A 14187-nucleotide genomic window follows, 5' to 3' on the forward strand; every position below is an offset into this window, starting at 1 on the left:
AGAGAGTGAAGTAAGTCACAGTTATTTGAGAAAAATATTTCAGTTGTAGTCCTCTGGTGCCATGATACAGAGGATGAGAAAAAGAGTTTTTAGTTGGCTGTGCAAAATATGGTCCAGTAGATTTTTTTTCCATTCTGTGTTATGCTGAATTATGGACAAGATAACTAAACAAAAGTTTATAATTGGAAATGCCAATAATATTTTTTTCATAGATATTAGTAGGTCCTAAAAATGTTCTGCTTTTGAAACCCATGTCGTTAATATGACTGTATTTTATTTTTATCCAGTCAGACACTCGTCAGCAAAAGCTATGTAATATTTCATATTTCCTTGTAAATACTTCTGGTTTGCTGCATATAAAACCAGAAGGAGATATTCTCAGTCTTACCTGCATCTGCTTATATTTTTTCTGTATTTGGAATATTTTAAAATTCTCGTTGCAAGACGACTGATTTCTTTTTTATGTTTCAGCATATTCATATCCTTTTAAAATACCACGTGCAACTCCGTTATGTGCAACTATTGACTCTCCTCTCCTTAGAGCTTTCATTTCACTCTTTATTTATGATCATGCCTGTTGTAGGCACACAGAAGTTTAAAAAGAATCCACTTGTGGGTCTTTGAACCTCTGTGTGCCCAGCTCTCTCTCTGGGACGAGGAATCACGTTACAGAAGCACCATATTAGGCCCAAGGACTGTGGATCTGGCTTTCTCCCAGCAGTCTGTTGCTCAAGCAGCAAGAGTTTCCAGAAGATTTTGTGAATGTGGACTGTAGTTTCCAGTTAAATGGCACTTTCTATGTTATAAACTTTGCTAATGGCTTCTGGTTGAAGTTGGTTGTATACGTGGTTCTTATTTGGTAATTTAAACATCTCTAAACCTATGGTTGATCTATATCCAAAATAAAGTGTAATTTTTTTTTAAACTATTTATTTAGAGAAGTAGGTTTAAATACATCTTCTTCCCAAGTTGAAACCCCACACAAAAGTTGGCCTTGGGATCTTTCACAGTGCATGAAATTGTGTAGTTATGAGGGGTGAGTTCCTTCTCAGTATTCTTTTGCTGTTAGAGAATTAATTGAAGCCTGGGATTGCCCTGTCATTAAGAAGAAATTTTAAAAAAAAAAGAGTTATTAGAAAGTTATTTGCTTGGAACCCCATAGTTTGTGGGTTTGCAATATACCTTATAGCTCTTGGTGCTGCAAGCTGTCTCTCTGTGTGTATATTCTCAACAAAGTCACCTTTTATTTTCAGGTAAAGCTTTCCCCTGGGTTGAAGAAGCTTTTCACAGTAACAGCAGTGAGTGCAATATCTGTGATTTTTCTGGCCCATCACTTTAAAAGAAGACGTGGAAAGAAAAACAAGAAAGTGCCCCCATGGGAACCAAGTCATCTGGTATTGGAGTGTACCAAAGCAGCTGATTCAGAAAAAGGTACATCTTGGAACTCCCAAGTTGGATTTTTTTTGTTGCTTTCTTGGAGAGGAAGAAAAGGGGCAGTGAGCCTTTCCTCACAGGACAGGTGCTCCATCCCTCTCTAATAATCTCCAAAGGATAGAACACCTGAGCACATTTGAATTGTTAAATTTTTACATTTGCCAAATTAGGAGCAAAATTGCAGTGTCTTGTAAAGAAGGTGGTGTTGTTCCCAAAGGTGAAGTTTCAATCATGAATTTGGATTAAAACTCCCCTTATGAATAGTATATTAACAATGGGTTTTGCCATTCTTAAGACTGAGAAATGCAGATCTAATCTTTTACAGAATAGGAAAATAATTATGCTCCAATGCATAGTTGTTGTTATGGACAGTGACTGTTCTAATGTGTAATTTCTCACATAGAACTGTAAATAACAGAATAATTGTTGTTTGCTTCTAAACTGGACTTTATTGAGAAGAGTAAATGCAATTCAGTTCTTGTTAGAATTGCAAAAGATGCGATGTTTTGAGTTTGTGGGAGCTTTAAGTAAAATAAGTGTATCTCTTAGGTTCTAGTTGTTCCAGCAGTCGACAAAACTTGACTCTTTCTCTGAGCTCTGCCAAGGAAAAAGGATCTCAGTCTTGTATCTATGCAAATGGAGGACTTTTCAGTAAATACTCTGGTTCAGTCCAAAGCCTGACCTCGGTAAGTAAAAGTGTTTTAAGGCTCTTGAGTGTCATCTTGCAGTGAATCTGCATCTAAAGGTTTCCCTGAGCTGAAGGAACTTCCCTGAGCAAGCTGCAAGGTGGCTGGAGATGCTGAGAAGCCAATTGTCCTTCCCACAGAGGAAAACCAGCTTCTGGGCACATGGCTTGGGTGTAATGTACTCTGGCAGGAATGTGGTTTTAAGGATCCTCTCTATAGCAACACTTCAAAATCTGTGTGGGTTTTTTTTTTTAAGGTTCAGAGTGCCACTTCTTGTCACAGCTGTGCTTGTGCCAATTCTAATTCCTGGGATAAAGCAGATGAGGATGACATTAAGCTTGTCAATATTCCAGTGACTACACCTGAAAATTTATATTTGATGGGTAAGTCACAATAAGAATATTCAGCATCTGCCTACAGTGTGGGTAAATAATTTCTTGGGTTTATGATAAAGTGACAGGCAGTATTATTGTGGTGTTCTTTAGGCAGTATTATTGTGGTGTTCTTTAGGCAGTATTATTGTGGTGTTCTTTCTAGTTGTCCTGTTGGCATGTGTCTGAGAACATTTCCATAAAACAGTGAAATCGCACTTGATCTAAAGTTAGCTTTTAAAATATTTTTCATTTCAATATTTGTATTAGTAATCCTTAAAATTATTTTGTTAAAGTAAATCAGAAAAAAATACATTGACCATTGTTGCTTTTGATCACACTGTGAACTTCTTAGTAAAATCTTTTACTGGTCTCAGTAAAAAGGCTGGGGATTGCTGTTGTTTTAAAAACTGAACATCTCTGTGATAATCATCCTTATTTTTGCTACCTATTTTCCTGTGTCTGTGAAATGTGAGTGCCCCTGAGCTGTGTTTGATGGCCTGGGGGTGTTCTGCTCTGCCCTAGGGATGGAGCTGTTTGAGGAGGCCCTGCGGCGCTGGGAGCAGGCACTGACTTTTCGGAACAGGCAAGCTGAAGATGAAGCCATCTGTGGTTCCATTAAGCTGGGAGCAGGAGATGCCATTGCAGAAGAAAGTGTAGAAGTGAGTATATTCAATCTGTAATCTGGTGCTGCCCTTACAATTCCTTGTGTTTTATTACCTGAATCTTTTCCAATGGGAATTCCATTACCAAACTTGAGAATTAATTCCATTTCCAGTTTACTGGTATTGCCCTTAAAGGACATCTGACTTCATTCCTTTTGATTTTTTTTTTGGTTGGTTATTAAGAGGAGGGCACGGGAAGGGAATTAGCATTATTTATTTTTTGGCAATTGCTACTGATACATCAGTGTTTGCTTGTGGTATTATGCAGCTACTTCTCTGCACATAATCCTTGGGTCGTTTCTTTCTTTTATGATCATGTGAGAGGGCGTCTGCTTAGCAAAGACAGGTCTCAGGAAAGATGATCAATTTGTGAATATTCACAAATAATGGTGCCTGAACTTTGTTTTCCTCCGTTCCTATCAACTAAATGCTAAAAATATTTTGAAATAAACAGACACCGCCTGTGGCTTTCATTTCTAGTGCAGTAAACATCACAGGTAATTTAAAAGTATTTTAAAATTCGGATTTGATTTTTATTACTCTAAATAAAATACATGTGTGTTCAGTAAAGTGTGTGTATTTTGGAAGCTGAAGTATTCATCTGACTAATTCCCTACAAACAGCACAGGAACAATGTGGCATGCTTTGCTCTTTGAAGGCTTAATATCCTTAGACTTTACAAAGGAATCTTACAGACTGTAAACAGGTAGAAAATCTTCTAATGTCTGTCTTCTTGCAGGATATCATCAGTGCTGAATTCATTCATAAGCTTGAATCTCTTCTTCAAAGAGCTTATCGTCTTCAGGAGGAGTTTGAGGCCACCCTTGGGGTCTCTGATCCTGCTGCTCTAGCTAATGATGTTGGTGAGCACTGCTGTTTTACATCTTTTTTTGCTTCTAATGATGGCTCTTGGTGGGGAGGTGGAACTGAAATATCCACTGAGCGGAATTATATTTATCAGTGAGTCAACAGAAAAAAAAAAATCATGTTCTTTCCATTATTCTTTAGTGTTTGGTGAAGTGCTTGTATTTGAGGTAACAATGGATTGAAAGGAAAGTTTTTTTTCTTTGTAGCTTGTCTGTATTTAAATATTTATCCAGTAAGTTCATATCACTCTTTTAAAGCATGGGTGTATAAGAGAGTTGTAGAAGTTTTATGCATTTTTTGAACTGTCAAACTGTGTATGGTTTGTCATAGTGTTGTTTGTTGTTTTTTTTTACTAAAAGTGAAGACCAAACTCGAAAGACTTAATCTGATCTTAATAATCATTACCAAAGCTCTTATCCCTGGTGACTGAAAATTATCACAGTTGTGAGTGACTAAACTGTTGGAATGGCAAACAAAACGAGCAGTTGCTGCCAGACATGCTGATTAAGTAGTGATAGTTTGATTATTTTTATTTAAAGAATTGGGTTTAGGAGTTGTTCAAGACCGATACCGTTGTGCTCTTCCATAATTCAAGATCAAGCATCAGACTTTAAGGGCAGAACACGTTCAGGGGTTAGTTTGTCAGGGTTGTTTGTTGGGTTCAGCTGGGCTGGCACGAGGTGGCAGCACTGTCCTCTCTTAGCCCTCCTGCATCCACTGAAAACACCTCTGAGCGAGGTGGGAATTAAATTTGGGTCAGAGCTGGCTTTCTGACATACTTCCATACACCTGTACTTGTAATCCTTAAAGCAGAAAACCGTTTGAATGTTGCATTTTATAATTTCTGTCCTCAAACAAAATCAGTAAAATAGTATTCAGAGGACTCGACGTGATGCTTCATGTGTTTAGTTACTGTTTTGCTTGGTTACTTTGCAAATATTTTGAATTAATAGTTTATTTTTGTAGATGGGATGACTGGATTCTCGTTGGCCAAGAATGCTGTGAGAATTTCATTCCTTTCAAATGTTCTTCTTAGGAATAATCTGTGATTTCTTGAGTAGATGTCTGTTACTTTATTATGAATTTTGTTGTGCTGGCCCGGATGAGTGAGGAAAACAAGTAATGAATTGGTTCAGTGAATACCATTTTCTGTGTTCAGGATTTGGGGCCTCTCTTCATTATCCTGAATTTGTGGCTTGAACAGCAAGTAATGTATCAAAGAATGCTGCACTTTTCCAGAATGTTTTAGAAAACAGCAGGACATCATCTGCTTCCAGGTGCTGTGGTGCTTGGAAGATTTTTGTCCAATATTTGATATTGTTAACAACAACAGGAATGGAGGGGTTCAAGAGTCACAAGAATAAGCAAGTCCAGGAAAATTATGGAATTCCAGTGGTCAAAAGAAATGTAGTACAGCATTCTTTACACTAAGAATAAGAATGATACCCTGCTGCAAAATACAAACCACAGTTCTGAACAGGATCATAAATGAAGGGTCCTGTGCTCTGTAGGATGTGGCAAAAGAGGCAGCTGAGGTGTGTTCCTGGATGGTTTACACCTAAAACTTCTTAAAGAAGCTACGTAAAGAAAGCACCCTAATCTCTCACTTACTATTCAGTAGTCTTGGAAAGTGAGAATGTTCCACATGATTGGGAGATTCCAAGTCTTGAAAAAACGACCAAACGTCTCCCAAACTCCAACTCTTCATGCCTGTGAAACAGAATTGCTAATTTGCACCCAGACAAATATTTAGTGCCAGTTGATACAGTTTCATAGTAGGGGGGTTTTCTTGGACTGTAGGTTTTCGACAGCTCTGCAGTTTGGTGAATTGATACAGCATAAATTAGGTGATAATAGTCATCTCAGTGACATGAACATTTATTTATACTTCTGTCTGGTTTAAGGGAGAGGTTTACTTTTTGTGGAAGATCAAATGCTATAATTTTAACAGCTGTGTGATTGATTATAAAGTCATTTGTAGAGCTGGAAATTGATAAAAAATTATAATTTAGGGCATTAAAAGCATTGGATTAATGAAGAACAAAGGTTAGTAAGATCTGAATTAGCTGTTTAAATGGTTGCCATCTAACAAATTACATTGAATCCAGGCAAGTATGGATTGTACATATAAATGAGAGATTTTAAAAGAAAAGTCATGAGGAAACACTCTTGGAATGTGTTAGGAAAATTATGCATCACAATCAGTGTAAGTTCTTGGCATGTTGCTGTAGAAAAAAGACCATTGCTGGTCTTTGGCTTTGGGAAAAGGGTGGCACCAGCACAGAGGCAGAGATGCAATCTGGGTTTTGTATGGGGTTAGAGTACTGTGTCCAGTTCTGTTGTTCATGTCTCAGGACATGTGGAAATACTAGACAGCTCAAAACAAGCCATGAGATTTATCTGTTTTGGAAAAACAAGCTAATGTGTGATTTAAGTTGGGTATGTCAGCTCCTTAATGAAGCAAATACTGAGAGGTGACTGACTTGTTCTGAATAGCTGCTTACATATGGGAAAGGTATGTGGTGCTGGGGGATTTGTAGGCCTTGTCAAAGTCAGAACTAGATCAAATTTCTAGTTGTTCAGGGGAACCAAGTTAAGTTCTGAAGTATGTTGCATCTGAAGTGTGTTGAGAATAAGATTATTTTTTTTAATGCTGTTTTGAGGGAGATTTTTGTTCTGTGAGAGGAAGATCCAAGGCTCATCCCTGGATGTGTTCAAGGCCAGGTTGGATGGGGCTCTGAGCAGTCTGGTCTGGTGGAGAATGTCCCTGTCCATGGCAGGGGGTTGGAACAAGATGATGTTTAAGGTCCTTTCCAACCCAAACCATTCTATAATAACACTTGCAGCTTGTCATCAGAATACTCATAACCAGTTCTTGTGCTTCAGGGTTTCACTGTTGACCCACAACAGTAACCAGAAAATGCTTTGCTTTGTTTTTCCCTCTGATACACAAGGTTAGCTGTAGTTTGTGCATTTGTCTTCCATTTTCTCTCTCTGAAGTGCCTGTGATTCCCCCCAGCTGCAGACAGGGCTCTGGCAGTTGGACAAATGCTATCAAGTGCTACAGAAATGTCTGACTAGCACTTATTCTTGTTTGGGTTAGAACCAGCTCCAAATTTGGTCAGGAAGGAGATGTATAAAGGTAAAAATTTCTATCAATTCCTCACTTTCTGCTTTCTCTGTAAAGTTTTCTATCAGACTTGTGGAGCTCCTGAACCCTCTCTCTCCCCTCCTTGCCTGCTGGTCCGAGATGCTGCTCCCTCTCTAAACCTTTAAGTGTTTTATTCTTCCCAGATCATTATTTCCCTCCACCCAGTCAAATTAAGGTCTCAGTGCTGCCACTGATCAGTCACACCACAGTCTTGCTTTTCATTTTGTGATCCCACTGACTGTTGGAAATCGGTTGTGCCTGATGAACAATTTGCCAACCAGCTTTGAGAAGCAGAATTCAGTCTCTGGAGGGGACTCTGGAAATGTGCCACGTGGGAGAGTCAGGAATGGGTTACCTGGGAGCTGCTGGAAAACAACAGCTTTTCACTGCAACCACTGGCTTTCCTGATGTGCTCTGAAGTGGTTTTCTTCTCATCCTTGCCATGACAGGTAGTTCTGAGATTATAGAATATTCAGATGTTTCTAAATATTCAACTTTTAGCAGTGCAGAAGATATAGGTATCAATAACTACATTTTATCCCTGGGGTAGAATTCTATTCATATAATAATAAAAATGATTGCACATAATAATTTTCAACTCTGCAAGCTGTTGTTGAGTTATAAATGATTAATACAGGCCCTGGAAAAGACTTACATTTTAAATAGGTGAAATAATGGAATGCCATTATGCTCACTGTTGTTGCATTCTCCATTGGACTTTCAGAATTATCATAAAAACCAGCAAGATAAAAGAGGATTTCTATAGAAAAAAATACCTCTGGACATGAAATTTAAAGAAATAGGTAAGGCTAAACAGGGGTTGTTTTTCTGCTGTTCCTCTTAGTGCTGGGAAGCAGCGTGGGAAGCCTATAAACACTTTTTCTTGAGGCAGGAATGAGCCAGAAAGGAGGCAATTGGCAGAAAAGTGGGAAACAAAATATTCTTCTTGTTATTTCTGAGTGATGAATGTAAAGGGGTAGAGGGTTAAAAGCTTCCAGCACTTTCTGTAGTCTGTCCTTGAAGAAAGTTCTCCTCATTTATTATTTTTTTTCCTATTTAGATCTTTTCTAGCAGACTTGAAATGTTAATCGAGCTAACTTGGGAGGAATGTAAAGAGCTGGGAGAGAAACAATAGCTTTCCTTACGAGCAGAATTGCAGGTCAGAGGGGAAAATTCTCAAATTGTGGGGCTCCTTGTCACTACTAAATTCCTAATACTTCATATTGTTATTTTGATTTCTGCTCTACAAAGGAACTCGAACTAACGGTGGCTTGCGTACACCAGCCCTCCAACTTTTTGGCCACATCAAAAAGTAATCAATGCATACCTTTGAATTTTTCAAATATTTGCTTTTTGTTGCGTATCAGTTATGCAGTTTCAAACCAATGAAGTGTTTCAGCTGCTGCAGTGAAACCTCTCACGAAGGTCTGTGTTGTCGGATGGTTTTGTTGAAAGGTTTGTCTGTTTCTTTTTTTAATTTTCTTCTCACACTCCAAGATATGTCTGGCATTCTGGAGAGAATAAGCACAGCCTTTAACCTACTGACAAAACTGTTTGGAGAACTGATTTACATGTTAGGAACCTTTTCTCCAGCTGCTCTTAAAAACCCCAAAAATCAGTGAAGCTGCTGAAAGATCTTTTTTATGTATTTTATTAACCCCGACTTCTACAATGTTTTACTGTCCATGGATTAATAACTAGAAGCCTGTATTTTCCTTCCTGCCTCAAAAATGTTACTGGAAAAATTTTAGCTTGAATGTTTTATGTTTTATTTGATTATGCACAAGAAATGTTTCTGTTTATAATTCTCAGTCCCCAAAAAGGAGATGAGCACTTTGTAATAACAATTCACTTAGGTGAGCTCTCCTAGCACATACTATAAAATAAATTCAGAGTTATGAAACTTCTTATGATAGCTTGAAACCTTCCATTTGGTTTGTGCTCCTTCAAGATAAATTTACATTAAGTGATTTCTTACTTTCTTGGAGAAGGACTAAATATTTCTCTAATGGCTGGAACAGAGTTGAAATGGAAACAAAAGAAAACAGCAGCTTTTTCTTTTTTTCAGGTGTGGAAATATATTCATCCCCTGAAATGCTCATATAAAGGAAAGAAAGCATTACTACTAGCTAAGACTGAAGAAAAGCCCAGAAAAATTATTCCAATCCTATTTTTAAAAAACAAATGCCTGTTTTTAACATAAATTTTAGCTATTGCAGTTCGTTGAAGTTCAGTAACTGATGAAATCGTGTGGTCTCTCATATTGCAACTTATTGGTGCAACTCCTTATTTCTGACTCACAACAGAGTAGACTCAAAGTATTCTCTGCACTCAAAGTGCAGATGTTTGAATTGGATAATGTCTTTCCTAAGCAATAATATTTAAAACTTTCCTTTAAAAGCATGTTGTTCAATATTAATAACACTTAAATTGCCTTCAGCAAAATTCTTTATCAAAAGGCACCTAGGCATCATCATGCTGGATAGTAGAATAAGATGGGTAGTTAAAAATTCAACTTAGAACTGTAAGCAAAAATATTTCTGCAAACCTTGTGTCTATGGAAAGATTGTAATGCTTGGCTTTCTCAGAGATACTCCTAATTTTGGCAGTACTGTGCTAAAAATGCAGAGTAGCTTTGCATGGACATGCAGTGAAGTTAATGGTGCTGAAAACTATTAGTGTTCATAATATGTATCTCTGTGTGTTGGTATTTGATGACCTGGAGTATGTTTGTGTTTTATCTTAAGCTGAAACCTTTTCAGCAGTGGCTCAAGACAATCTGTTTTGCTGTCCACTGGAGAGCTCAAGGTCACTCACTGGTCACTCAGCTTGGAGGTTGGTGTGGATAGGGATTTACAGAAACACTTCCCCTGAGATCACAGAGTCTGTCTCTGGTTTTTGAGGACCTTTGTCACCATCTGCCCCCCAGCTTTGCTGTTAGATCCAACTGAGCAGGCTATTTATACACCTCCTTGCTTTTCCTTAAATGGCACCCCCGAGACCTGTCTTCTTTCTGGCCACACCAAAACTCCTGTCTAAGCCCTTGTCTCTCTCACTTCTTGACTCCTGCCATGTTTTGTCTTGCCCTGTCCATTTAAAATTGGCTTCCCTGACATGGACTTAACTGTTACTTATAAAAACCACCTTTGTTCGTTTTTCTGACTGGATTATTCCCCTCCCTTAATCAGCATCTCTCCCTCAAGAGCTTCCTTTCAAATGAAACACGAGCTGCTCCTCCTTTTATCTCTAAAAGCTGCTTATAATTGAGCCCCAATCCACCTACATGATTTTATTTCCCAGACTTTGTTGAGTTGGCTGTTCCTGTGCTTCCCTGCTCAGTCCTCCCAACACAAAAAGTGTCTCAACTGTTTCTGCTCATTCCTGAGAACACAGGAGCAGCTGCAATTGTCTCTTTTATAGGAGCTTCCTCGTTCCAGAGTTACCTGGGAAAACTCGTAATTACTTTCTCCCTCTTTTTCCTTTCTCTCTGGCCATCAATTTTAAATCCCTGATAAAAAGGGTTAAATATGAAAAAGCTGTTCCAGTTCCTCTCATGAGGAAGGAACACTTGTACAGCAGTTTATGCAGGTGGTGCCCCACAGCAGTACTCAGGTAGGACTGGTTATCCATGTGTTTGTCACTCTCCCCACAGCACATCTGACTAACACTACTTTGAAAACGTGTATTTTGAGTGTTCTTTCTGCATCTTTTTTTGTTGGCCATTCATTCTAGTGCTTAGCTCTGGCCAGTATCTTCTCCATTTTTAAAAACCTGTTAAAAAAAATACATATTTACCTTCTTCTTGTGTGAAGGAGTGTGATCATTTTCTCCATATATCAGGGCTTGATTTAATAACCACTTCCCTGCATTTTGGAAAGTGATTTATTAGATAAGTGGGAACAGGCTTCTAAAGGCAGGAAGTTGCTTTTTTTATTTCCCCTTTTGCATATTCTTGTGATGCATTCTTAACAAGTTATAGTTTACAGATTTGTTTTTCTTACTAAAAAAGGATGTACATACACTTGACTTTTATGTGTTTATATACATTGTGAGTATAACTGCTGGAGAGGCAGGAAAAATCCTACCAGACAGATGGCAAGGAGTGAGGGCAGGATAAGTGTTTATTTTTCTGACTGGAGTATGGCAGTGTGAGGTTACATAAACTGATGATCGAGAACATGTTTTGGCCCATAGGGCCAATTCCTGTTTTAGAATTTCTGCTAAAAAATTTCTCCTTGCATTGCAGTCTGCTTTTAAGAGAGGCTCGTCTGAAACATTTTTGGCCTTGTTGTTTAGCACTGGCCATACCCCATCATTACAGCTCTACACATTTATTTACCAAGCAAATGGTTTGGGGCTGGTTTTTTTCCTTGTTTACCCTGTAGCTGGGAGGCTCAAGTAGCTTGTGTAAGCATTTCATTCCTAAAGTCCTCTTAATATCTTGGAATTTTCTTACTTGTTTCAGCTTGAAATGTTTCGAAGTTAAAACTCTATGTGGGAGTAAAGCTGTTTTTGTGGAAAGTTATAGCAAAAGGTTCTGTGAACAGTAACAATGGAGGGAGTAAAATTTATTATTTACATGTCATTTTTCACTCCTGCATGTATTTGTGCAGTTGATTGCTAAAACTGGTAGAAAAAATAACTGGGTTTTTTTTTGATGGTTCAAGCTAAAGTTGTTTTGTTTTTTGGGGTTTTTTTTAACAAATTGCTGTAAATTGTCTAATTTTTTGTGGGATATCTGGTGTGTGCACATGGCCCACCTTACCTAATAACCCTGTTTGGAGCCAAGTGCTGTAGTGTGGCTGGTACAAGAGCACATGTCGATCACACCAGGCTTTATTCTCTGCCCTGCTATTTAAAGCTGCCCTTGTTCTACATGCAGATATGCTGGGAGTATTTAAAGGTAACCGGTGCATATTTGCAGACAGCTTGGCACCCATCAGCAGCTACTCAAACAGAGGTAGTTAAAGTTGCTATCTCGTCAGTGTATTAGTTATCTGTGGTAAACCAGAGTAAGGTAAAACAAAGCAAAACTTGAGTAAAGAATGTCCATATTTTAGGCTATCTCCCAGGGTCAGGTTGCACTAATCATCACTTGCATTATGATTCAAGTATTGGTGTTGTTACTAATGCATTTAGCAACCTTGCAGTGTTCTTAATTTGTTTGTGTTTTTAATTTGTTTGGTAATTGGTGTTATTTAGTAAAGTAAAGGTCCAGAGGAACTCTTCATTCAGTACAACTGTTTCAGGATTCTTATCCCATTCTTTCCTCCTCCCTGGGGCAAGTGGAATGCAGGCAGGCCCCAAGCAGTGGGGCACTTAAGATATTCTTTAAGTCTCACTGTTTAAAGTTAAGCATATGTCTTGCTAATTTAGGTTCTTACCCTGGGTGCTGTGTGCAGCTGGGTTTGCAGGAGCTGCTCACATTCCTGAGCAGTGTCACTGGAGTCTGCAGCATCCTGCTCAACAGTTCTGCCCTGGAATTCCAGTGGAGACCGAGGTTACTGGTGTAAATGAGAGTCTGCCTGTGTCAAATACACTCCATCCTCCATACAGAATCCTAATGTTAGCCCAAAACATGTCTGTCTGTATCTTTTGATGTTTATTTACTGAAGGTCACCAGTTAAATAATTTGTTCTGTCTTTCTGTCTGTTAATTCTGGGGATAGAAGGTATCATCTTTTTTTTCTGATACTGTATTGTCCCAGTGTGTGCTAAGGAAATGTTTAAGTTAAAATTGGCAGTGTAATTGTCTTTACCTATCCTGAAAATTTCTCCACATTCTGATACCTCAGAGCCACTTCTGTCAACTCTTTCTTCCAGGACAAAGTTATGAAGTTTTTCTCTTCCTTTCCAGCTGTTCTGTCCTTTGCCAATAAAACAAACTCTCCTTTTTCAGCTTTTATGGAAGAATCTAGTGAAATTCTCAGCTGACACAAGTCCTGAAGACTAACAAAGCATGAATAACTTGCAGTTTAGTGTTTGAGCCAAATTTCCTGGACAGAATACTTCTCTTTTAATGGAAGAACAAATGATTATGTGGGCCCCTTTTGTCAGTCTGTCTCACGTGCTTTGAAGTGTCATCATCCCTACAGCATGATTTTCTGCCTAAAGAAAAACCTTCCCAGAAATCTTGTGTTTAAAATCTTACTTTGACAAGATACATGCTGGATGTTCCCGTAACCTTGTGCTGTGTCCAGCAAAGTAGTGTTTATGCTGGAATACTAAACTGTTTATTCTTTCATTTTTTGTATAACAAATTAGGAAACTAATTTGAAAAAAAAAATCAAAAAATAATTAGAATTGCAACAAGTTTCAGGAGCTGAGCAACAGTTGCTGGTTATTCTTGCCCTTTTTCACCTCTCCATGTGCTCATATCTGCTCTTCTGTGAGGAAAGGCATGGTGGGAAAGCCAAGAAGGTGGCAGTGAATTGCCTTGAAAAGAAGCCAGGGACAGTGCTAGGAATGCTCTGGTGTAAACATCCTGCTTTTAAGTACCCCCTGACTTAGAGGAACTGGGGACAAAGAGATAAATTCATTTACTTTTGAGACTCTTCCCTGTCTGGTGAGAAGACTTTTCTGCCTAACCTACTTATGGAGGCCTCTGGCATAGAAAGGGTACTAAAGGTGCTAATTCCAGATGAGTAAAGCCTGAAAGTAAACCTTGTACTTCCTTCTCCTCCTGTAAATATGACCTTGCATTTTGGATCTGCTTTGAATCTGAGTTAAGATACAAGCCCACTGAATGGGCTTGAACAGACCATTCCATTGGCACTAGAAAGTGTCTGTGCAAAAATAGCAGCAGGTTCACACTTGGGTTTAGGATGTGAAGAACTGAGAAAAGGCAGTGACATTCAAAGCTGATGACTGAGGTACCTGGCAGGTTCCACACTGCTCTGCTAGAAATCCCTCGTGGACAGTGTCAGCTTTGAAATCAGCAGGGCTGGAATTCAGACTAAACTTTGCTGGGATGCTCCGTGAACCACAGGAGAATGGAGGACCCCTGTGAGGAGG

General features: G+C 38.6%; 1 protein-coding gene across 4 annotated transcripts in view; it reads left to right on the top strand.

Moving 5' to 3' along the window:
- Nucleotides 1-14187, top strand: part of MIGA1 (mitoguardin 1) — a 35333-nt gene that overhangs the window by 1912 nt on the left and 19234 nt on the right. For all 4 annotated transcript variants that reach the window (XM_017824880.1, XM_017824878.1, XM_017824879.1 and 1 more), the window contains exons 3-7: nucleotides 1254-1431; nucleotides 1984-2120; nucleotides 2377-2503; nucleotides 3017-3153; nucleotides 3896-4019. In XM_017824880.1, the coding sequence (XP_017680369.1) occupies nucleotides 1254-1431; nucleotides 1984-2120; nucleotides 2377-2503; nucleotides 3017-3153; nucleotides 3896-4019 (703 nt within the window). The remainder of the gene's footprint in view (nucleotides 1-1253; nucleotides 1432-1983; nucleotides 2121-2376; nucleotides 2504-3016; nucleotides 3154-3895; nucleotides 4020-14187) is intronic.

Source organism: Lepidothrix coronata, unplaced genomic scaffold (genome assembly GCF_001604755.1).
Source record: "Lepidothrix coronata isolate B3197 unplaced genomic scaffold, Lepidothrix_coronata-1.0 Scaffold114, whole genome shotgun sequence".
NCBI classification, from domain to species: Eukaryota; Metazoa; Chordata; class Aves; order Passeriformes; family Pipridae; genus Lepidothrix; species Lepidothrix coronata.